This window comes from Anabrus simplex, chromosome 13 (assembly GCF_040414725.1).
Source record: "Anabrus simplex isolate iqAnaSimp1 chromosome 13, ASM4041472v1, whole genome shotgun sequence".
Taxonomy (NCBI): domain Eukaryota; kingdom Metazoa; phylum Arthropoda; class Insecta; order Orthoptera; family Tettigoniidae; genus Anabrus; species Anabrus simplex.
Window position 1 is genome coordinate 43,514,847 of NC_090277.1, and position 26,451 is coordinate 43,541,297.

A 26,451-nucleotide genomic window follows, 5' to 3' on the forward strand; every position below is an offset into this window, starting at 1 on the left:
TATTTCGTATAGTATAATATTTGTCTACAGAAGTGCAAAATAGAAATATTGAAAGAACAAATTTAAGTTTGTACTAATCGACATGATTATTAATGAATTTTATTTAGAATTATTAATGACACAATCTATTCTTTGCACTTTCAATCATAGGACAGTTTTCTGTGTCTCCTTTAAAATCAGAGCTGTGTTACATACGACGTCCCCATTCATTCTTAAGTCAAGATATGTGTTATCAATTAAATTTCAAATGTTTAATAAAATTGTTATGGAACTTGACGGAAAAGTGGATATGAAATATTTTAAAAAAACATTACCTTTTCTACCTTTTATGAGAGCAATCCCTGTAAATTCCATTATAATCGATGTGTTCTACATATATATATATATATATATATATATATATATATATATATATATATATATATATATATATATTCTTCGTCCCACAATCACCATTTAAAGTAGTCTGCGAAAGACAAAGCACATAGCGCAGAACACAAACTATCATGCTTTAATAATTACCCCCGATGTTAGACAACCAACACAGCACGTGTGGTACATGACTGCGTGACTTTAAGGGGTTTATATATATAAAGATCTGTTTATTTCCAAAATGCCTCCGTAAACAAGCGAGCAAGCTTGTTTTCAAAGCCACAGGATATCATGTTTTACGTGCAATATGATCAACAGGAACATGAATTTTTAATTGTAGTGAGAGAGAGAGAGAGAGAGAGAGAGAGAGAGAGAGAGAGAGAGAGAGTGTGTGTGTGTGTGTGTGTGTGTGTGTGTGTGTGTGTGTGTGTGTGTGTGTGTGTGTGTGTGTGTGTGTGTGTGTGTGTGTGTGTGTGTGTGTGTGTGTGTGTGTGTGTGTGTGAAATTTCCTTAAAATTTCTTAAACTTATGGCCTAAACTTTAGCTCACTTGTGCACTCTGTTTTTTTTTTGTTTTTTCAGTGGCGTCCGTGATGACACTAACCAGTAACAACGGCTACAAGGGACTCGAACGTGCGTTCTGTTTACGGATGAAGTCAACCCTAACGAAGAGGGGTTGTCATTTCAAGTCTTCCGGGTACCGGGTGAGTTACACAGTACGTGTGGCTGGTAATATATCGCACGGTTTTCAGTATTTGCAAATAAGTTGTTTATGTTTAAATATACATTACGTTCAGAGAACTGCAACCCTCCGTACACCTAGGACAGTCAAGTCACTTCATTAGGTTTGTGAGGGAAGCTTTTAACATGAATGTCAGTTGTTTACTTGGCAAGAGGAAGGTAAAAACTGGCAATTTAAACAGCTAAGTATCATCTTAAATAATATAGGAACACTAAAAATCCAAATTTTTGGCATTTTCCGTTTCTCATCCCATAAAAATTTATAATTTCTTGATGAAATTGTTATATCACCTATTATGAAAATCTCTTTCAGGAACAAGCTTGCAATGTTTACAACATCAGTTAAACTTACACCATTCTTTACATCCTTCTCTTGAAAACTCGGCATTTTCAAATCAAAGAAATAAAGAATGCTTTACTTTCCACGAATTCCTAGACAGTGCTTGATTATGTACGTTGATAGCATTGCCTAAAGTATTCCTGCTTATAATGGTTTTCAATTCAGTTCTTCATTTTATGAGTATACATAATGCAATATTTTTATAGCAGTTTTTAGCAGTTACGACTAACGCCCGGATTTTCAAGCGTTAATAGGTTAGATTGCAAACTAATTTTGTTAGTAGAAAATGCCGGTACCCGCTCTTCCATAATGTAGAAAGAGTAACATAATTATAGGGATTCTGATGGACCGTACCCCTAATGATTATGCAAACCCCATAGCATAATCGTTGTGAAGGTAGACTATACTTGCTTCTCGCTTCAGTAAGTTTGCATTCTAACCAATTAGTACATAAAATTCCGGGCTCTAGTTATGACATTCCACGAAAAGTTGGACAAATAACTTATTTTTTAATTATTAAAATTCTAAAATAGCTTCAAAAATCAATATTATGTAAATAATATATTCTCACCTGTAATAGCGCTCGCAAAAGTGTCTTTAATTTATCGTATTATGTTATTTTTCGTGGTTTCCAGAGCCCATATCTCAGTTATTCTTAGAGACAGAAAATTAACTCATTTTTCAGTTACATTTTAATTAGACGTAAATCATGGGTATTGCTCACGATAGCATTGAAAAAAATGAAATATTAATTTTGCGTTTATTCCGTAATGAAAAAATATCGCATTCAAATCAGAAACGTAACTTCATTCTGGTTCGATGAACCTTAGAGCAAAAACAAATAAAAATGTACAAAATTAGAGTTTAGGGGATTTCACAAATGTAGCAATATAAGACAATTTTGACATTTTGAGCTACGATAACCGAACTCTCATTACAAAATCAAGCATTATTATTCACTCAATCTGAAGTGAAAAACTAACCACCCAAATCTTAGGCAACCCTTCCCTTTGGTTGTAAGGCGGGTTGCCGTGCCAGATATTGAAACTAATTGAATAAGAATAGCCACAATTTACTCCAGGATAGAGTTTCGTATTGCCTGATGAAGTCGGTTACAAATCTCCAAGTCGGCAAGAAATTAATAGTAATGGAGTATTGGTAGGGTGGAATTGACACGATAACCAGTGATACTGGAGAAAATCTGCTCTACCTCTGCTTTGTGTCAGATCAACATCTAACTGTCGTAACCACAGGCGATCCATTACAGTCAGTACTGCAAATAAATTTGGTCTGAATGAACATCCGATACCTCAGATGATTCCTATCAGGAGATACGTGAATAATGAGGCTTATTTTGAAGATCTCCATTGTCATCAATCCATAAAATCGGTTGTAACGTACAGCTGATATCGAAATGACTTCCTTCCAAACGGTTCGTTTTTTCCACATGAATTAGAAAAGGGATGTTCTGAATAAGGGGACAGTTTCAAAATATGCTTTAGGTTCATTTCGTTGAGTAAATATCGCTATCTGGTCTTTACAGGTAGACATTTGCGATGTATTGCCAGTCTGTCTTTTTCACAAAGGTAGGCATAAATATACAACACAAATTGTTTCCATAATGGCTAAGCATTTCAAAGTGTATTACAAATAACGGTAAGCTCGTTGCGGTCCTAAATAAGCATTCACATCCGTATTAACAGCGATAAAGCTGATATTAACCATGATAATTTAAATTGCAAATATTTCTTGCATTTAAAACAAGTTCCAGAGTTCTAAAACGGTTCGATTTTAACTGCCTACTGTTACATTGATAATATCTAAATGCTAAAAGTTGTGTGTAGTTCTTCGTCCCACAATCACCATTTAAAGTAGTCCGCGAAAGACAAAGCACATAGCGCAGAGCACAAAATATCATGCCTTTATAATTACCCACGATGTTAGACAACCAACACAGCACGTGTGGTACGTGACTGCATAACTTTAAGGGGTTTATACTGCACCAGGGCACGATAACATCTCAACGTCCCCGAGCGCCACAAGAGCTGCTGTATCCTCCTTATCACTGTGCGCTATTCTGTAATCCCAGTAATTGAAAGTCTTAGTTCTCAAATTTGCTAGCACTGTATCTTAAAGGACGTAAGTCTTCTTAAGAAACAGCTCATCAAGATATATCCGACAACGAGAATTATTTCCAACTCTGATATCAACTCAATCATGTTTTTGACTTTTTTGCTCATGTTGTTCCAATTATAATCGTCATTGTACAATCATCTTCTCTATAAATATGCTATATATTTATATATAATCAATAAATAACGATATTTCAAGGAAGTAATCAGCGATAGCTCTCGCTAAGACAATAGAAAAATAGTTTAAGCAAACTGCCTGTGGACACGATGTGCCCAAATGGTAAACTGTTGCTTAAATGTTATATATATGTAACCAACAAAACACACAACATTAATCACAATGCTGTGCAGAAGTTTTAATTATATTCAGAAGAATCAGAAGGACACTTGCAGAATAAACATGAGCAAACAATTAAAACTTCATGACTGTGAAAGTTTTAAAAACACACTATTTAGAATTATTTAACTCTCTATATATGTTGGCTTTTTAACAAAAATAATTACGAAATTACATTGTCTCTGCGTATATTGGCAATTCTAATTCCTGTACTCCCTGTAAAGGTATGATATTTCACCTGATAAGAAGAGAAATATTTTTCTTTTGTACTTTTTCAATATTTAAAAGCATATATCGTCACAACACCCTATTTCATAACTCTCCTGACCTCCAATGTCAGTATTATTATTGTTGTTATTATTTCGTGACTCCAACCAGTCAAAAGGTTAAGTCATGTTAAAACCAAAATATATCAACTTACAGAATGCTGAAGCCCGTCGTTCACTTTGGAAATTATAGGAATAATTATTAAGATTGCTACTATAGAAAGGTTTTCTTTATCTAATAAGTGATATGTCGTCATGATCGGATAAGGACAAGGGTTAACTAAGGATGGGAGTAAATAAACACAGAAGGGAGAATCATGGTCTGAGCAACTAGTAGAAATATCACTCTCGCAAAGTGATCCATGATTTGTGACAAACACATAAGCTTGAAATAGACCTAACATTTAAAATATTGTTATGTTTTTAATGTTTTATTTTATTCCACTTTCGGAAGAGTGTTAACTCACATTTGTGGCTCCCTGGGCGATTCTTTATTCAAATTCCTCCACTGAACATGACGATTAAAGTGTAGGTAGTTTCCACTAATTTTCACATTCGCTTTCAGCCTGTTTTCGCTTCAATCCTAGGGCATATAAGAGTTACTTTGAGTACTGCAAAAGCAGTAATAATAACAAGTGTATCAGTGTATAAGAAACAGAGCAATATGGCTGCGCGGTTCGGGCAGATATGGTGGATTCAAACACCACTCTCGGAATATCTGAAGACGGATTTCCGCATTTTCCCACTTTCGCACCAGGCTATCTGAGGCTGTGCCTTGGTTATAAGGACACAGTCGCTTCCTTTCCAATCTTATAACTTTTTTATCCCATCGTCACCAAAAGAACTGTCTGGGTAGGTCAGACGATAAACCATGAATAAGGAAGTCCACGTGAATGATGATCATCTCCCTTTATTGAATCAAACCCAACAATAACCATAACATATTCCTCCACCTTCATTTACAATCCTCTTCGATGAATGATGTTCAGAAAGAAGCTATTTTAACTCTTGGTGTAGATCCTGTATCCTATATTTATTAAATTAAAATGCCGAAAAAGTGTCGTATCCCTGGAATATAACCTCGATCCTCATGAAATGTTCTTAATAACATACCCTATCAGAATGTTTCTATACATAAATACACGAGGTGATGACTGACAAATGATTCAACAAAACCATATCCATATACCTTTATATACTTTATTTATTTACCCAGTATAACAGTGCCTCAGGTATCTACAAGGTGTCAGTTTTTCCTTGTCACTGAGTGTAACAGTGAAGGGGAGCTATCTTGAGCTGTTATAACCCTTGCCGAAGATCCCTCCCTCCCTCTATTCTCTCAGTCACTAACGACAGTCTTATTCTTTCATCCCACACACAACTCAGAACGTAATCTGATGAGACCACATAACAATTCGCTACGACCGTAATAACACGGCAGATGAGATTGTTCCACAAAGGTGATAATTTCATGGCCTAAATAAAAACAGACATTTCCAGAAAACCTACATCGCACTTAACAAGGGCCCTAAAACTGAGCCCTGAGGTAGCGTGATGAGACTATGAATGGTAATCTCAAACCACAAAGAAATGATACCAGTGCTATATCAGTAAACATGAATTAATTCTAAGAAAGATTACGATTATATGATGACAATCTTGACGTTTTAAAGGTGCAATGCCATGGTTGATACCATAACTGCTGGTAGTGCATATAATTTTATTTAATAAATAATGAAGACAAAGGAGAACAATAAAAGCCTAACGACTGACTTCTGTAAAGCCAAGAAGGTATTCGGATGGCCTTTTTTCTTCACCTTCCTGTTCTTAAATAAAATCGCCACTTCTCATTTCCATTTAGTTGTAGACTTACGTTGCATAAACCTAAACCTTCATCAATAAACGTTACGTTGTATACAACGGAGAAAACCGCGTCAAAATCCGAAATACGTTTGGTTTTCCTCAAGAATTCAGACAGTCACCTACCGGGGACATTATTTTATAGCAATAATGGGTCAAATAAAATACAACTCTTCATTCCGTGTGTCCTTTCAGAAAATGAAATTCTCTCCCATCGAACATTGCGATATACGTAAATCGTTGCAGACGCGATAAAGCTTGTCGGGGACAGTGTGTCTTGGTTACACTAATTTCACCTTTAATGGTCCATTAAGTGGTGTACGTGTGTGTGTATGTTTGTGCGCCGGGAGGTGACTTCAATCTTTAAGCACTCCTTCGAGATCTAATTGCTACAACGGTAACGGTCATCAATCCTCATTTGATCCCTATAACACTTTATTGTCCTCTTTTCTCGGGTCTGTAATCGCTACGTGAGCTGATAGGTCCTCCATTCTGGCTGTATATTAGGGCAGTTCGTTTGCAACTGTTCTCAACGTTCTATTTCAATATTTAAAAACTTAATTTTATAAAATCGCTATGTTATAAATTGAAAGCTGCAATTTCCTGAATTAGATGTTCGGCTACCCGGAGGAAAATCTTACAATCTAAGACTTCGTAAAGGAAAGTTGGCATCAATCGTCCCAGTTACTCAAGCTTCACTTATCATTTTTATCAAATCCACTGGTTTCATTCCTCCTTCTCGACTGAATGCTTCAGAATGTTTTCTTGAAGATGTGAGTGAAATTTCTATTTACGTTTAGTTAAATTTCATTTACACACACCAACACGTTCAGTGGTCCTTCTGTAATAAGTTCTCCACAATATTCTAAGCATAGCTAGCACTGCCTTCAGATTTTGTTTCTTATATTGAATCCTTGAATTACAAAGTGTAACCTGTGCTTCTCTTGTCCTCCAGGGTGATATCATGGTTCATATCGGTAACCCAAACCTCTTCATTCGCCTTGCATTTACTCTACCACCGAAACTGATACGTGTGCCCAGTTCTGCCTAGCATGTTAATCTCCCACGTAGTGTAAATCTCTTCAATACGAAATATCCTTCACCCAATGTTTCCATCTTCCCGTGCAGAATCATTTTACTTACTTTAATGTCCATTACTTCAAGCATGTGAATGTAAGTATTGGGCCCGGATATTTTGGCAGTAATAGGTTAGATTGCAAACTTACTGAACGGAGTAACAAGTATAGCCTATCCTGCACAGCGTTTATGCTATGTGTGTTGCCCATCAGAGCCCCTAGAATTTATGTTAGTCTCGTTACATAATGGAACAACGGGCTAGTCGAACTTACTAATAACCAAATTAGTTTGCATTCTAAACTATTACTCTGTAAAAAAACCTTGGATCTATTAATTATCATCATTATCATCATCATCATCCATTTCCCTCATCAATCTCCCGCCAGGTTGGAATATTTTATGGCATCTTCCTCTATCTGACCACCATTGTTTCTCCTGAACTATGTTCCAGTCCAGGTTTTTATAATTATACTATTCTTGATTGTTTTCAAACCACCTTAGTCTGGATCTCCCTCTTGCCTTCCCTCCTCCTATTATCTGGATCTCCCATCATACACATCGGCATCCTTCCCTCTTCCATCCTCTTAACATATCCAAACCATCTAATTTTATCCCTCTCTTTTCTGTCGAAAAGCTTTTTCACACCGATTTTCTTCCTCAAGTCCTAGTTTCTTACTTTCTTGTCCATTCTGTCGTACATAATAATCATTTCATTTCACTGGGCTGGATGTTATTTTCCTGTCTTTTTGTCAGTGTCCAGATCTCCGCTACATATCTCAGTATTCGAAAGTAGTACATCATATCTTTACACTTCATTGGTACTTCCTCCACACCAAGTTTCTCACACTCTGACAGAACACTGTTGAACGGTTTTACTTATCTCCATGTCCAGCCCTGCATCCTGTATCAGTTCACTTCCCAATTACTTGAAGCTCTCCACAATTTCAAAGTTGTGTCCGCCCATTTATTTTTTTTATAATTCCTTTCCTCTGAATGTAATATCAATACTTACGCTCCCTTTCAACAGCCATGGGCTTTCATTATATAGATCGGGGCCTCTCAAACGCCCAAAATCTCACGGGTGAAAACCAAGGCGCAGAGGCTTCGTGCACTGTGCATCGGTCCGACTCGGCTCAACTCGGCTTGACTCGGATGGTGTAGTGTGCTGAGAGCGACGAAGCGATCGGTGATAGAAGGCTTGTTTATCAGTGAAATAGATAAGCGCAAGACAACGACATAATAATGGAGCAACCTGTTTCGAAGAAAGCAAAGACTTCCGAAAATCCATTTTCAATCGAACTGGGAACTTTTGTATTTTTTTTCTCAGTCATGACGATAAAGCCAATCCATGGGACAATAATTACATGATCATCAAAAAGATCTATTATCCAATACATTTCATTTATTTATGAACATAACAGGCGTTCAGCCCCTATTATCCAATACAAAAGCTTTGCTCGAATTATACGAGAATTTATCGAAGGAAGATTTTCCTAAACTGCACTGAGAAGCAGCTAAGATTATTTCTATGTCTGGTTCCACATGAATATGTTAAAGAGTTTTTCTGTTTTGACTTATACGAAAATTAGATTGCGTGCGAGTATTTCTGATTGTAATTTAAAGAACCCTCTCAGAATTACTGTCGGCCGATCGCTTGTTCCAGACATTACTGGTACAATTGCAAAGAAAAAGGAAAAGAAGAGCCAGAGAAGATAAATTGTTTGCTCAAACAAAATTGAAAGAAGAGTTCTTGAACATCAGTAACCTTGGCTCATAATACAGAGTGTCTCTGCTCACCGCACATAAACATTTCGCAGTGAGGGGAGAATCAGCGGGGAAGGTGAAGAAGACGGGGACAGGGCGAACGGTTGGGACAGATGTAAGGAAAGAGGAGTTCGGGTTTGCACTCTGGTCAACCTAGTGAAGTCGTCTCCTGTACCTTGCGCCGTGCAGTGCACCGGCGCATGCACCCCGAGAGGCCCTGATATAGAGTCGCAAAGTGAAATTTTTGATAAAGACGTGTTTAATGTTTTATTTTAATTTTCAAAACTGAATGTATGACATATTTTTCAATTATAAATTTACCGTAACTTAATTTTACTTACTAATGTTTTTCGACAAGATTCCTCGATAATGGGTGTGATCTCAAAATATTTCTACCTTTGGATCCGTTTCCACCTTTTTCTATTAATTCTGCAGTTTGTCATCTGATAGACTACCGTATATTATTTTATCGTCCCTTTGTATATTCACATATGTCCACATTCTTAGACAACTCCAACCCCATTCCATTCCACTCCACTGCAGTCCACTCCACTGCACTGCACTGCACTCCACTCCACTCCACTCCACTCCACTCCACTCCAAATCCAACACTTATGAATTGATGAGTTTTCCAAATTCTTGATACCACCGTTCTGAAAGCCTGTTTTTGAGTACTTCTGAGCCTGAGAAAATCAGCGAAACCAAGACTAGACTTGAACTGCCCTACAATAAGACTAGAAGTAGGAAGGTATTGCCCACAGTAAGAAGGTGTCACCCCTCTTCTTTTGCAGGTTGTGCTGGTGTTGTGCAGACTTCGGCCGCAGTACACCTTCTCTCACAGCCGGAAGAACACCCCTCCACTACTGGGGATGGTGGCCATAGCGATGGCTCTACCACCCCCCAGCGTTCACGAGATTCGCCTCGAGTCCGACATGTTCGTCACACGGATAAACTTCGACTTCCGGATAGCACACTGCGAACCCAGGTATGCCCTTCTTTGTGTTCTTGTTGTTTTGTTTGTTAATGTATGAGCTGTCTCTGCCTGCTGTCATTTCTTGGTGGATACAGTACTTCTGCATCCATCTCTTGGCACAAGCCAGAGTAAAGTGTAGCTTCCACCGAAGTCCCAGTCAACATCCATGGCTGTGACAATATGGAAGCTGCTGGGGTATGGGTAGTCCTGAGTAATGACATTCGGAACATGACTAGTGCATCTGAGTGTTATGAAAGGTGCTGCTCATAGGGTCAGTCGTACTGCAATAGTACTTTCTGACCCAGTGAGGAAAGCAATGGCAAACTACCTCACTCCTCATCTTGCCTAGTACGCCTCATTTTGGTGCTGCCATTGGTTTTTGGGGTTTCCTTATAACCGCATAACCTTTGGTGGTGCTATTTGAGAATCTAACCAGCCCCTGGGCAGTTGACCTGACAGACAGACATGAGCTCTCTATCGAAATATTACCTTTACATCGGTCTGTTCTCGCTGTACAGGAGTGAAAACTGGGTGGGCTCATATGTCTTATTCGTAAGTTAAAAGTAACAGATTAGAAGGTAACGATTCTGATTGCTGACACAAACATGGGAACAATACCAAGAGGGTACTTGTTATAAGAAAAAGAAAGGAAAATTAGGATTCTTCTTCTTCTTCTTCTTCTTCTTCTTCTTCTTCTTCTTCTCCTCCTTCTTCTATTCTTGTACCATATCCTCACTGGATGTCGGCTGTCATCATGGCGATCTGGTTCTTGTTACCAGCAATTCGTAAAAGAGTGGGAGTACTGACCGAATAACATTCTGGTAGATTGTAGATTCAGCAGCCAATATCTTCTTCTTCTTCTTCTTCTTCTTCTATTTCGACTGATATGACCAAAGTACTCAAGTTTCTTCTTGTTGATGTTGGCCATGACTTCTGTGCCTTTGTTCAGGCGTTGGAGTATTTCAGTGTTACTTATTCTGTCAACCCATGATATCCTGGGCAGGCATTGGTGGCACTACATTTCAAAGGATCAAAGCTATTTTTTTTTGGCGGTGTTCTCTGTTAGGGTCAAAGTCTCGACACCATAAAGTAAGACAGAAAATACATAACACCGAAGTAAACGAAGAATGATCTCAATGGATAAAATTGTGTGTATGAACTGGCTCCTATGGTGGGGCGTAGGTTACCCAGGACAATAACACTCGGCCATAGAGGGTAAGAGAAGGAGAAGTAGACTAAAGTAACGGTGATCGGACTCAGCTTGTAACATAGTAAAGATAAGAAGGGTAGATTTTTTTTTTGCTAGGGGCTTTACGTCGCACCGACACAGATAGGTCTTATGGCGACGATGGGATAGGAAAGGCCTAGGAGTTGGAAGGAAGCGGCCATGGCCTTAATTAAGGTACAGCCCCAGCATTTGCCTGGTGTGAAAATGGGAAACCACGGAAATCCATCTTCAGGGCTGCCGATAGTGGGATTCGAACCTACTATCTCCCGGATGCAAGCTCACAGCCGCGCGCCTCTACGCGCACGGCCAACTCGCCCGGTGGGGGTAGAATTGAACGAGACTACGAAGCTAGCAACATACCAATACAGAATGTTCCAAAACATGTTAAGTAGGATAATCGGGCAGTATATAGTGCACCCAAATGAACATTTGTCCTTTCTTTCTTTCTTTCTTAATCTGGTTACCCTCACGGGTTGGCTTTTCCCTCGACTTAGCGAGGGATCCCACCTCTACCGCCCCAAGGGCAGTGTCCTGGAGCTTCAGACTCTGGGTCGGGGATACCACTGGGGAGGATGACCAGTACCTCACCTGCTATGCTGAACAGGGTCCTTGCGGGGGATGGGAATATTGGAAGGGATAGACAAGGAAGCGGCTGTGGCCTTGAGTTAGGTACCATCCCGGCATTTGCCTGGAGGAAAAGTGGGAAACCACGGAAAACCACTTCTGGGATGGCTGAGGTAGGAATCGAACACACCTCTACTCAGTTGACCTCCCCAGGCTGAGTGGACCCCGTTCCAGCTCTCGTACCACTCTTCAAATTGCGTAGCACAGCCGGGAATCGAACCCGGGCTTCCGAGGGTGGCAGCTAATCACACTAACCACTACACCACAGAGGCGGACAACATATGTGCTACGAGTTATATTATTTCCAACTCTGTACGGGAAGTAATGGTGACAGCCTTACCTGGCACATCTCACGTCTAGTAGCTGTCACCCTGTTAGCGTACCGGCATTCGAATACAAATAGTTCTAAAAGTGTTCACCTTATGCCTAAACACATGTCTGAACATGCCACCTTATTGTTGTCGAACACGTTCTAACACTCCAGCCACTGTACGTATTCGATGGCAACCTTGTTCCACTCACTGCCGAAGTACAGCATGCCTGACTCCAAATGTTATCCTAAATACGGACATACCGGGCGAGTTGGCCGTGCGGTTAGGGGCTCGCAGCTGTGAGCTCGCATCCGGGAGATAGTGGGTTCGAATACCACTGTCGGCAGCCCTGAATATGTTTTTCCGTAATTTCCCATTTTCACGCCAGGCAAATGCTGGGGCTGTACCTTAATTAAGGCCACGGCCACTTCCCTCCCATTTCCAGGCATTTCCTGTCCCACCGTCGCTATAAGACCTACCTGTGTCAGTGCGACGTAAATCAAATAGCAAAAAAAGTACGGACTGTCCCCCAACTTCATTCCAGATAATAACTAAACCAAGCGTAGCTTGTAAGTTGAAAGAAAGCGGCCGTGGCCTTAATTAAGGTACAGCCCCAGGATTTGCCTGGTGTGAAAATGGGAAACCACGGAAAACCATCTTCAGGGCTGCCGATAGTGGGATTCGAACCTATTATCTCCCGGATGCAAGCTCACAGCCGCGCGCCTCTACGCGCACGGCCAACTCGCCCGGTACTATGCACCCTGAATTACTCCCCACATGTTTCGAACACTCCGGAGAAGATTGTCAACGCATGTAGCTAATACACAGAAGCTTGCAGACTGAACACGTAGTTATTAACTTATTTTCAACTGGTCTCAACATTCTATTTAAATATTTCGAAACTGGATTTGCTAGAAGCAAGTCACCTTACTTTCGATTCTCCGCTAACCGAAGGATTTATTTATTTATTTATTTATTTATTTATTTATTTATTTATTTATTTATTTATTTATTTATTTATTTATTTATTTATTTATTTATTTATTGATTTATAGTATAAAAAATGTTCCCAAACTGTAATTACGTTTCAAATTAATTATGAAATTCTATCTATTTGACTCTATAAATTGTGAAGACTGTCATACTTGACAACACCATAACACGTACCATAGATCGTTTGTCACAGTATATCGTAATTCTTTGTAGTGCTAATCTTAGAACCTAGATGTGTACAAGTTTTGGGATTTGTAGGCCTACTATAAAATTCAACATGTAATAATGACTCCGGTGGAAGTTTATTTTGCAATTATGTGTTTCAGGGTAGCGGACCTGCTCGACTATACGCCGGACGAATTGACAGGCAAAAACCTTTATACCTTGTGTCATGGAGAGGACGCGAACAAATTACGGAAGTCCCATACGGATCGTAAGTACAAATGTGTGACGTGAAATGTAAACATATTCTAATTTAGTGGAAAATCTGGATATATTATATTATATTATATTTGTCGATATAATTGCATTATTAAGAGAAATAAATTAGCGCAATGTAACTATTCCAATGCCAGATTTCAAACTCCAATATTTAGGGTACTTTATTGAAACGACACAGAGAAAAGTGTCCAGCATATATTTTACCTACATAATTATGTACATAAAATGCAAAAGGAAATACCGGAAAAAATAAGCCGTTACGGTTCCTTGAAAATTATAGGACCGAGTGAGTCGGCCGCGCAGTCTGGGTCCCGTAGCTGTGAGGTTGCATTCGGAAGATGGTGGATTCGAATACCACCATCGCGACGTTAAACCACTAGTCAATATCTTGCATCATCCTATTTATATTTATTAATTCGTTATGCCTAACTAAGGAGCAGTTTTGAACTTATTAGATCTATTTTCGTTTGTCTTTTTCCCTTCCCAATCTCTCTTCATCCTCTCGCTGTGTTCCTTTACACGTTGTTCATTTCATCTGTATTTAGTTGGGTGGATTCTACAGAAAATATGTGTTTGTGAATTAAGGTAGCCGGGCCGAGTGGCTCAGACGGTTAAGGCGCTGGCCTTCTAACCCCAACTTGGCAGGTTCGATCCTGACTCAGTCCGGTGGTATTTGAAGGTGCTCAAATACGTCAGCCTCGTGTCGGTATATTTACTGGCACGTAAAAAGAACTCCTGCGGGACTAAATTCCGGCACCTCGGCCTCTCCGAAGACCGTAGAAGTAGTTAGTGGGATGTAAAGCAAATAACATTAATTAATTGAATTAATGTTCTGAAATTTATTCTATCTTGAATGGTTTCCTTATTAATGCCAATTTCATTTAGATCTTCACTGAATTATTTTAGCCAATTATCGTGATTTTTTTCATGATAAGGCTAAGTTTAAAATTTTCTTTATGAACCCATTATTATCCGTTCTATATAAGTAACCATAAAATTATAATAACCGTTTCCTGATTGTATCTGTAATTTTAGCTGGTAGAGTGTCGGCCTCCGGATCCCAAGATAGCGGGTTCAAACCTGGCAGAGGTAGTCCGATTTTTGAAGGGCGGAAAAAAGTCCCTTCGACACTCCATGTCGTACGATGTCGGCATGTAAAAGATCTCTGGTGGCACACTTGGTGTTTACCCGACAAAATTCATTAAATCTCAGCCATAGACGCCCAAGAGAGTTTCGGTTTGCTTGGTCTGCTATCTAGTGGGCCTAGAGTAAAACGGAACGTCGAAATTCACGAGCAGACAGCCAGATGGCGTCAAATTGAAATGTCTGCACACGGTAGGTGAGGCCATACGATTATTATTATTATTATTATTATTATTATTATTATTATTATTATTATTATTATTATTTATCTGTAATTTTTTCTGTAACTTGGTAGATTTTATGTGATTTCTTTTTGATCCAAATTCTATTTTCGCATTTTCGTCCTAATATTTTCCTGAGGATTTTACTTTCTTGTTTTCCGATCAACTTTATTCGAGATTTGCCACCAATTATAATAGTTCCAGTTGCATGAAGTGCTCCCGTTTCAACTACTGTTCTATAATGTCGTAATTTTGCCTTTGTTGATATAGTTATTTTATTGTATCTGTTCCAAGTAATTTTGTATGCTCTTTGAAGTGTTTCTTTGTTAGCCTGCTTATTTAACCCCGCTGGTTCAATAATTGCACCTAGATACTTAAATTTGTCTACTTGAGCGATATTTCCATATTTGATGATTAAGGGTTGACTGTTGAAACCTGATTTAGACACTTCCATATTCTTTACCTTTTCATTATTATTATTAACTTTGGGCTTAGTATCTTGTAGGATTGAATTCCTACTTTTGTCATGCCAAATCTTCAGATTTCGACCCGTGATATTCGACGTTTCGCAGCAATCTTACCGTGCAGTATCAACAATAAAATGTTCATGCTCTAGTCGAATGAAATCCTAATTATATATTCCGCCTACGCTCTCGTTATACTCCATATACCACTCCCGCGGACAAAGAAGACGGCTAATTTCCTGTACTAACATTGACTTTCTGGTCCATTTGAAGCGCTCCCAATACCCAACTTAATTATCGTCCCCGAGTCTTCCTAATTTCTGTATGCTACACGATTGTTTGCCAAGAGGACATGTAATTAGTATTCTGAAGGAATCTCGCCTCTGGTTCTCAATTAAACCTTTTTATGGCCAATTTGTCAATACTTTTCAATTGCTTGGTCATGAATATTTTATTATCCATGCAAGAAAGAATTCTTGTTTCAATAGCTTTCCTCTCATATAAATGTACGTTCACCTCTTCTCCTTTGCCAGAGCTAAGAGAGTCGCGGTATTTTCAGTAGGAAATTTTAGGTACATTCATGTCGTTCTGTATGATTAGCATTAAACTCGTGGTCTTTATAAGACTTTTTTTTAGATTTACAAATAGTTAGTGATGAATCCTCGCCAATCACTTTATTTGTTTAACACGGGCTGACTCATATCTAAGAGCATAATAATTCTAATAATACTAAATTAAATTACTTTATGATCTAGAGGATGACCTTACGCTTCAGTTCTTTAAAAGAATATCCATACCCATTACGGAGTAAGATCTATTAGAACCCCTGATACCTATGCAACTCATCCTACAAAGCAGCAAGTATAGTACTCGGAAGGAACGGATATAGGTTAAAAAGCAAATATCGGCGTCTTATCCTCTCATTTTTAACGGCTCATCACTGCTGTCAATTCCAATAGTTACATATAGAAATCACGAGACTTAACCATCAACAAACGAACCTCAGTGTAAATATCAATAAGGGACGTTCTCTCATTAAAGTAAATGGGCGTTCAAAATATTCATAATTAAGGATATACACCCACTCTCTCTCACCTTCGCTCAGTTTAATGTTTTATATTTCTGCCTTTATTTTGATATACGCATTAATATCATCGTATTCTTGGGCGTTTATCTGGTGTAAATAAATCAGCTCCCTTCAGCTATTACTTGCCTGGCTGAAGTGAAACCACGATGTAATAATACACACTAGCAAATAGTACATGTACATACATCGTAAGTCAATAAGAATACACAAAGGCTAAACAGACAAGGTTAAGTTAGGTTGGTAACGAAATTTCATTCCATTTCAAATGAAATGATCTTTATAGAGGAATTAACCTTCCTTTCCTTTTCGGAGGAGTTCTTACAAATTCTTCCTGCTTCTTATCCATCCTAACTGAATTCTACATATACGAATGGGACGAAATAAGACCGTATTAGTGAAATGCTGCGTTCGTCACTTAACGCAAACTACGTTATTAAATAGATTATTCGAACATGTCACAATTTTACTTACCTGGTATTATACAAACAGATCTACAATCCTACAGAAAAAGAAAATGTGCTTTATTTATTTATATTCACAAATATAATACTAGTGATTTTTACAATACAGCATTGGCAATACGTATAATCTCTCAAGTCATGACAAAACTGAATCCAAGCCAACAGTTAGAAAATAACTATATATCACTACCTTTTCACTTCTTATGTAACCCTTTCTACAAAGCCAGAAATGTCTAGTTCTTTTTTTGAATACGTTAATAACGCTATGATGTACATCCTGTTGGAACTCCTTCCTCTTATGCAACTCTCCCTACAGAGCAGAAAAAGTAGTAGAAATATTTGCATAACAATTAGGGGTACAACATATTGGAACACCTATTACTTATGCAATTCCCCCTACACAGTATCAAGTATCCGGATTTAAACCCACGATCTTGTTATTATTTGTATGGGAATAAGGATGATTTCTGATCCTACATTCACCTGTTTCCGTTGCGGAAGAGCGAGATAACCGGCACGTTTCTAAACGTCACCGCTAGATGGAGCTTCATCAGCTGACCCAGCTGTTTGAAAAAAGCGAGAGTTTATTAAACAGGATGGTGACCTCTTATTCTGAAAGTCCGGTATTGACCTCTCCTCTGTGTAAACACAGGAGAAGAGGAAGGGGTTGTTGCTACCCAGCGCACGAAGCACCCCGACGTTGTGAACGTGTTAGACGTGCTTTCACTAACGTCACGTCCCCACGATGGCCGTCCTGTCCTTGGCGTCTTAACCCGCCATCCACAAGGGTAATCAACACTCTCACCTTTAATGTACCTCCAACCGAATAATCCCCTTGGTTCATATGCACTGAGTGACAAGCTGGTCTAATAATTGGATTTAATCTTACGCTCAACTCATTCTGTAAAAATAAATAACCCAGCTTTCCACAAACTTCCCTAGTTCAATAATCCTTCTTCGTCCTGGTTTTTTAACGCAGACTTAAGTTCCTCGACAGTGGGAAAATGCAAAGAAAAATTTTAAGACGCTTTTAGTATTTGGGTGGAACCTGTATATCACCGAGAGTATTTAACTTTCGATTATGTTTAATGTCTCAATTGACAGATAAAAGAGAACCCTTCCTGTTGCAAAAAAAAATGAAAATTTGTAACGTACATTTCATGAAATAGCGCTTCAAAGTAAGGCAAAATGTGTGCCAAATATGTGACGTCACACGCATACTCTGTTATAAGTAAAGCCCGGATTTTTATGTATTAATAGGTTAGAATGCAACATTTCTGAAGAGAGTAGCAAGTATAGTCTACCTTCACAACGATTATGCTATGGGGTTTGCATAAACATTAGGGGTGCGGCCCGTCAGAACTCCTATAATGTGTTACTCTTGCTACTTTATGGAATAGTGGGTGGCCGACACTTCCTATTAACCAAATTTAGTTTGCAATCTAACCTATTACGGCATGAAAATCCGGGCTTTGGTTATAAGATGGTGCTGTGTTGACTCGCGCGCTCAGCTGGAGGTCAGCTGAAACAGCAAAAACAATGTAAAACCCTCAAAAACCCTGTGGCCGTTACTACAGTGAGGGGGTAATTATTTTTAAAGAGAAAGTACAACTAGGCGAACATCCTCTATATAACACCAATCAGAGAGAAAAGAAATGGGAGGGATCCGAACTTCGAAAAATGAAGGTATCGGCCAAAGGAAGACAAGGGTCACGAAGGGCGTGCAAATGAAATACTCCCTAGGCCTCTGGGGAAGGAAGCGGTCGTGTCCTTCATTAAGGTACAACCCCCGCATTTTCCTGGTGTTAAAATGGGAAACCACGGGAAACCATCTTCAGGACTGCCGACAGTGCGATTCGAATCCCATGGACAATTCCTTTCCAGTCCTAGCCCTTTCCTATCCCATCGTCACCACAAGTCCTATCTGTGTCGGTGCGACGTAAAGCAACTTGTCAAAAAATGTACACTTCTGCGCCTGCATGCAGTAAGAGGCTACTAAGAGTGGAGCAAACAAATAATCTGTAGTAAGTCCAAAAACATACCCATGATACTGTGCTTTTCCCTTAGTGGAGAAAATGTACGAGAGCGAAAATAAATGTCCCCAGACTTCCCAGTTTCTTTGCAGGATTTGTCTAGCCACAATATTGTCACCAAGCTCATCCACCCTCCAATATCTACGTATTTAGTGAGTATACGCGTAATATGAAGCATGCCGCTAGGGTATTTTTAAGCGCTATTTGGCCAATTTCCACCAAGCAACCCCTCCTTCACACACTACCTCTTACTATTGAATTGTTGGTGAGCGCCAGTGTTCCCTTACTGTTCGAGTATTCATGTACCGTACCCGGTCCGGATGCGCCGTACATCTCAAGTTCGTCGCTTCTACAACCTCCCTCTCCCTCCCCCCCTGCAACCTGCATGTCTCCCACCATTTCTCCTCCCCCCCCCCCTCAACATAACATACACACAGTCACTCTCTCTGTACATCCACCTACCACTCCCATACTTCCCAGTCTACGGCAATTCGCTATATATACAAACGCACACTGTGTTAGACTTTCAGCTGATCTCTGCACTAACTTAGTATCATTTGTGCCATCGAGGACAAAGATTATATTTCGCTTCTTCTGCATCATGTATGAACCATTTCACTGTAGGTTCCGGGAGTCGAGTTGGGGAAAGAAAGATACTCATAAGTAGAGTTCAAATATTAAGGCGACACTCCGGAGATAAAAGGATATTTTCATCTAAAGGATGGATTTCCACGAAACATTGTGGGAATGTCACCTACATAAAAGTAGACATATCACTAGAGCCCGGAATTTCATGCCCTAATAGGTTAGAATGCAAACTTACCGAAGCGAGAAGCAAGTATAGTCTACCTTCACAACGACTCGGCTATGGGGTTTGCATAAACATTAGGGGTACGGCCCATCAGAACCCCCTATACTTTATGTTACTCTTTCTACATTATGGAACAGCGGGTAGCCGGCATTTCCTACTAACCAAATTAGTTTGCAATCTAACCTATTACCGCGCGAAAATCCGGGCTTTACATATCACGTACATTTCTTCCATATACAATTAACAGTTTTTCCAAAACCATTCTTCAGATATAAGGAAATCCCTTTTGAATGTTTGTACTATTTCGAGTGCCACCAAGGTACATATTACATAATTTGGCTAGGATTTGAATCAAAAAGAATAGACTCACAATTTGAAATCTTTCCGGATCATTCAGCCCTTCAACTTTCGGCACAATTGAGGAAAATTGCTTAATGTTACGTTTTTCGTTGTATGGGGTCCCCTGCGTTGTCTGCTAATAATTGTTTTTAACATTGAAACAACTTTAAGAAATGACTAAACTATCTCATTCACTTAGTTTACATTCTTGATACCACAAAATATGCATAATAAATCCAGGGAAACTATTTACTTTTTGGGGAATTATCAAGACTCTGATGTAAACACAAACTGATATGGACTAATGAAAGAGATACCACCTCTGCTATAGTAATTGCCACGTAAGGAAATACCCCAGAAAGTAAATATCGCCGCCCGATGCTCTTCTTTTCTCTTTTTTGTAATGGCTGATCACTGCTGCCAACCTGCCTGGTTACATATTAAAATCACCAGACATAATCATAACAAACTAACCTCAATGTAAACACCGATAATGAATGTTTCCCTACCCTAGTAAATGATAAAAGATAAGATGAAATAAATCAAGATAATTATGAATATCTCGTCGATTTCTACGCTCAATGAGGAATTAAGGAAATAAACACACCTTCTCACTCAAATGATCTGTCTTTATTTTGATATACAGTAGGCGTACTATAACCATATTCTTGAAAAGAGGGGCGTGTTAAACGATGCAATTTATTTAATAAGTCTTTGCAGTGTGATTTTCGAAAGTTCCAGACAGACATCCAATGACTTCCCTTTCTTTTTCGCGAACATTTCCTTCTCTCTTCAATACCAGTAACCAGTAAGGAGAGAGATTATTGGGCATATTTTCAGCTTGCAGGCTGGTTATATCTTCAAGATTATCAGGAAACATATAGGAATACTAATGTGCCAAGCTCCGTGAACGGAAATTAGGTCAGCTTTCAAGTTCACTGCGGATTTGAAAATAATAATGTTATAAGTTCTACTGCCAAAATTTCGTCCCGCAATAGTTATTTCATGTACCGGTAGATCTAGACATGAGACTGGCGTATTTGAGCACTTTAATCATTTCACACAAACAATGTTATTAAATGTATTATCCGAACATGCCACAATTCTACTTACCTTGTATTAGCCAAATAGATTTACAATCCCACAGAAAAAGAAAATATGCTTTAAATATTCTCGCAAATGTATCACTAGTGACTTTAACGGCGATGCGGTGGCAACACGCAATTCATGCTAGAACAGTGATTGAACGTTGCCAACGTGCCAGATTAACGGTTAATGTAAGACGTCGTATCGGCAAGTAGGGTCCCTAAACTGTATGGTTACCGACACTGAAAAAGACCTGCAAAATACCCAACAGCAAGAAAAGTAACTATAAATCAATACCTTAATATTACAGGGGAGAAAGGGTAAAGTTGCACCCTTAGGGTACGTCCTTACACGGAGAGGACTATACAAGACTGCTTTTCTGAATTTTCTTTTATGTAACGGATTAGTAATGATGTTTGAAGATTGAGGCACTAAATTACAGCCCATTATAAAGAATTCCCAAATACATGTGCGCATGAATATTTTCGTCGCATAAGCTTGATGAAATCAATGTTCTGTAGACTCTGCTTGTAAGCATCATAAGGGAGTCGTGTTTTGCGAAAACCCTGACCTGTTAATTCGTTTGTCTGTGACACAATAGAGGAGTAGAGCGATCGTGCCTTGAAAGTAATACCTCAACTTTATAAATAAAGATTGCGACAAAAGAAACCATTGTTCCTAAGAATCACGTCTTCCAAAGAAAGAAGAAAGTATATTTAAGTTAATCACGATCTTTTCTTCACTTATATGTTTCTTTGTAGTCAGTGAACGCGATTGTCTTTGAGTTCCGTCTTTTCTGTAATCAACTTAAACCAAGCCATACCCTTTACTTCCCTCCATCAGCCCAAGAGCTTTCTCTTGATAAGACAGTACTTACTGTTCATGTTTTCCTTTGTGTCTACCATCAGAGAGATATCAGTAGACCTCGTGCTTTGGGCCACGTAGCTGTGAGTTTAAATTCGGGAGATGGCGGGATTGAGCTCCATTTTTATCTTCCTACTGGTTTAACGTCGCACTCACAAATCGAAGGTTTTCGACATCGGAAGGATAAGGAAAGGGCTAGGATTGTGAAGGTAGTGGCCAGGGCCGTAATTAAGGTACAGCACCATTATTTTTCTATGAAAATGGGGAACTATGGGAAACCATTATAAGGGCTGTCGACTGTGGTATTCGAACCCGCTATCTCCCGACGCTAACCGCAAGGCCAACTCGCTCTGTGGTGACTCGCAATAGTATGTCGCATCTCAAACCAGACCTACTATTTTCAAGTATGGTGTAACCAAAATTAAAGAAATGCATTTCCATTCTCCTGCACTAAGGCGAATACCGGGAAAGTTCCTAATATAGGCCACGGTTGCCAACCCTCTCACCTACTTGACACATCTCCGACACCACTACTAATCTCGTGGCTTGAGCGACGGCATCGCCGTCAAAGAGGACCGCCTCCCCCTTCAGGGAAGTAGTAGTAGTAGTAGTAGTAGTAGTAGTAGTAGTAGTAGTAGTAGTATGTAAGCAAGTCAATAAGTGTCTGCAATTTTGCTCTCATTGTCTTTAGGTTGGCTCAATAGCGTTGTGTGCTCACCAGCCGCTAGATGGCACCGTTGTCTACGTTGCGACGTAAAGATGACCACACCATTCTCTGTTTTCACCTGTTTTTTTGTAGTCTGAGGGTGTACCAGGAGTGGAAATTCATAGAAGAATTTCAGCACAATACGCGCACAATGCTTTGCCACAGCGAAGTGTTTACTAGTGGATTGAACAGTTCAAAAGGGGTCGCACGAGTGTGAAGAATGAGGAAAGATCCGGGCGTCCATCCGCCAATAGTGAACAAGTGCGTGACATGATCCTGAATAACAGACGAGTGACTGTTCTATGAATTTCCGCTCCTGATACACCCTCAGACCACAAAAAAAATTATGGAATGCTGTTCTTCCTTGGTGCAAACAGAGAGTAGTGCGACCATCTTTACGTCGCAACAGCGCAAGCTGTACTGAACCGATAACGCTGAAACCTACCACAGACGTAGACAACGCTGTCATTTAGCGGCTGGTGAGCACACAATGCCACAGAGCCAACCTTAAGATAGAACAAAATTTCAGATACTTATTGACTTGCCCTCGTAGTAGTAGTGGGGCCGATAAATGACGTATGGCTTTTAGTGCCGGGAGTGTCCGAGGACATGTTCGGCTCGCCAGGTGCCGGTCTTTCTATTTGACACCCGTAGGTGACCTGCGCGTCGTGATGAGGATGAAATGATGATGAAGACGACACATACACCCAGCCCCAGTGCCAGTGAAATTAACCAATGATGATTAAAATTCCAGACCCTGCCGGGAATCGAACCCGAGACCCCTGTGACCAAAGGCCAGCACGCTATCCATTTAGCCATTGAGCCGGACAGTGGGGCCGAAGACCTTCGATGTTAGGCCCCTTAAAACAACAAGCATCATCATCATCATCATAATAGTAGTAGTAGTAGTAGTAGTAGTAGTAGTAGTAGTAGTAGTAGTAGTAGTAGTATACTTGTGGACAAAACATGACGGCCTCAGTTCCTAGAAGCGAGCTGGAAGCCAGCTGTCAATCACACTCTGTACCCTGCTGAGTTAACGAGTTCTAAGTGATCCTTGTTTGGTGTGGAGATGTTGCCCAGCCACGTTCTACCACACTCTTTTCAGTATTTACTCCGTCTTCTTGTCGAACGAAGTGGTCCTTTTAGCATTAATAATATATAATAATATCGTAATAATAAATATACAACTCTGTGTACACCGAAATGACAAATAATGAAGTCCATAAAAATGTTTTTTATTTGCTCTGACTCTTTTGGTGCTGGTAAGCATGGGCGCCCGCAAGGGGGGGCAAGGGGGGGCACTTGCCCCCTCCTGGAATTCTAAAGATGTTGATGTCCAATTGTTTAATATCATACCAGATTATGTCATAAACTGAAATTACTGACAGTTATCTAGCATATGTTATAACTGGAAGTTTCTGTAAACAATTTAATGTTGCTGACGTTATATTGGTTTTTATATTCAAGAAAATTGTTAATATGCCCCCCCCCCTGGAAAAGATCCTGCGGGCGCCCATGCTGGTGAGGTAGACGATTTGGCAACTCCAGCTACAGCAGGCATAGCAAATCCTATAAGCCGCTCATAGACACCGATATGCCACTGGAAAGTAGTGCCGTCATGGTTTATCCCCAAGTATAGTAGTAGATGGGAACAAGAAAGTATGAAGACCATTCAAAAAGAAACGAACCGGAGGCTATAAAATGAAACCCACTGAGAGAATCGTAATGTAATTGCCTGCGGAAGAAAGTGCGGTCCCTATAAGAGCGCTGAGGTCCTAAACTCGCCGCTGGAGGGACATGGTTCACACCACGTGACGGCAGAGCGAACACGCGCACACGTTGATCGTCCACTGCACCTAGTCGTGCTGACAACAGTGAAATGGAGGCTTCAAAAGAAGAGCAAAGGGGTGTAGAGCGTTTCCTGACAGCAATAGGAGTGAGAGGAACGAAAATTAATCGAACAATGGCACAAATGCAGTGGCGGCTCGTGACAAAATTTTTAGGTGGTTCAACAACATCATTTTTGTTCATGTCTCAAATCTGGAAAAAAAAAAGTAACATAGGTACATAAATCACTTCACTAAAAGTTCTTTGTACGGTTCCTTTTTCACAAATAATGTGGTAGAACCCCTGTAAACGAGGATAAATTTTATACTAGACTAATATATTAGTGTAGAACAAAAGTAAAATTCATAATAATTTTACTACACTGCGAATATTGAAGGATGCGAGCACTATTCTTGGTTTTTAAATAGCACGAAGTTCACCTGGGTGTTACTGTAGAACAAAACCAAACCCTATGATCTACCAAGCGACCGCTGGTCAGTCCGGTGGCCTGCAGATTATGAGGTGTCGTGTGGTCAGCAGGACGAATCCTCTTCCACCATCTCACCGTCAGATAGCTCCTGAATTGTAAGTACGTAGGCTGAATGGACCTTGAACCAGCCCTCAAATCCAGGTAAAAATCCCTGACCCGGCCGAGAATCGAACCCGGGCATCCGAGTAAGAGGCAGGCGCGCTACTCCTACACCACGGGGCCAGTTTTGTTAGTATAGAACAAAATCAAAATTCATAATAACTTTACTGCACTGCGAGCACTATTCTTGATTTTTAAATAGCACAAAGTTCACCTGGGTGTGACGAGAAGCATAGAAATAATGTGTACCGCATTTACCGGCCGATTTTTTAAATAACTGCTTTCAAATTGACCCCAATAGTCTCCACATTATCTCGGTTTAATCAGGGTTTTACTGTATCACATGTTAATTATTCTAGACTTGAAAATTACAGACAACACTAGCATAGGGAATTCAATACTCGCGTTTTGTGTGCATGATAATTTTCATGTTTATTTATTTTTTCACTCAAATGAGCAAGGTCTGTGCACCCAGCTGAATTCCATACACTTCTTTCTTTGCTGAACAATAAACAGGGCAAACAGAAAAAGCGCATTCCTAGGTCTACATCCACAGGGCTACTTGCATGTTTCGTACACTTCTCTCTTAAACTTACGCCTATACTCGCGTTTGTCAGTTTTTGTAACTTTTTCGATAATCAAATCTGGTCTGTCCGGTCCAAGCCTTTTAATTTCTAACTTATCCTGATAGATTAATATTTCGCTGGTTAAAATTACCTGAACTGAATTCGAACCTGCCAAGGTGGGGTTAGAAGGCCAGCGCTTTAACCGTCTGAGCCACTCGGCCCGGCAAATAAATTTCACTTGCTCACAAGGTAAAGCAAACTTCTTCCCGCGATTACGAACACCTGTTCACAACGAGCTAGAAAATGTTCATTCAGAATTACTAGCGAAATCTGCCGGTAATGTAATGCTATAGTAGCTCCTGGGATGTAATGCAATAGTAGCTCCTGGGAGGCTGTGGCTAACCGTAATAGGGTAGGTGGCGGACACTTGTGGTCAACTGTAATACTGCCACTGGTTTCAGGGTGGCTCTAGACGGCAAGGCACAAACCTTACCGTGCTCCTTGCTAATGGGAATATCGGTGCATAAACCATGACGTCATCTGCTTTGAGCATGCGTATAGTCTTCAGCACAATAGCGCACTATCCAGTGTGCTCACTGCACTGTCAGTCAAAACGAACAACTGTCGGTGTAACGGAGGTTCGATATAAGTCGAATGCTCTCGATCGATTGTCGAAATCGAGTTGGAAGAAAGGAAAGTTTTAAATTAATAATAATGTTATTTGATTTACGTCCCACTAACTACTTTTACGGTCTTCGTAGACGCCGAGGTGCCGGAATTTAGTCCCGCAGGAGTT

At 39.8% G+C, this 26,451-nt stretch overlaps 1 protein-coding gene across 1 annotated transcript in view; it reads left to right on the plus strand.

The window, feature by feature from the left end:
- The window catches only part of trh (trachealess), a 263,636-nt gene that overhangs the window by 208,088 nt on the left and 29,097 nt on the right, over nucleotides 1-26,451 (plus strand). Inside the window, exons 6-8 of the mRNA XM_067156891.2 lie at nucleotides 954-1,075; nucleotides 9,680-9,873; nucleotides 13,344-13,450. Of these exons, the coding sequence (XP_067012992.1) occupies nucleotides 954-1,075; nucleotides 9,680-9,873; nucleotides 13,344-13,450 (423 nt within the window). The remainder of the gene's footprint in view (nucleotides 1-953; nucleotides 1,076-9,679; nucleotides 9,874-13,343; nucleotides 13,451-26,451) is intronic.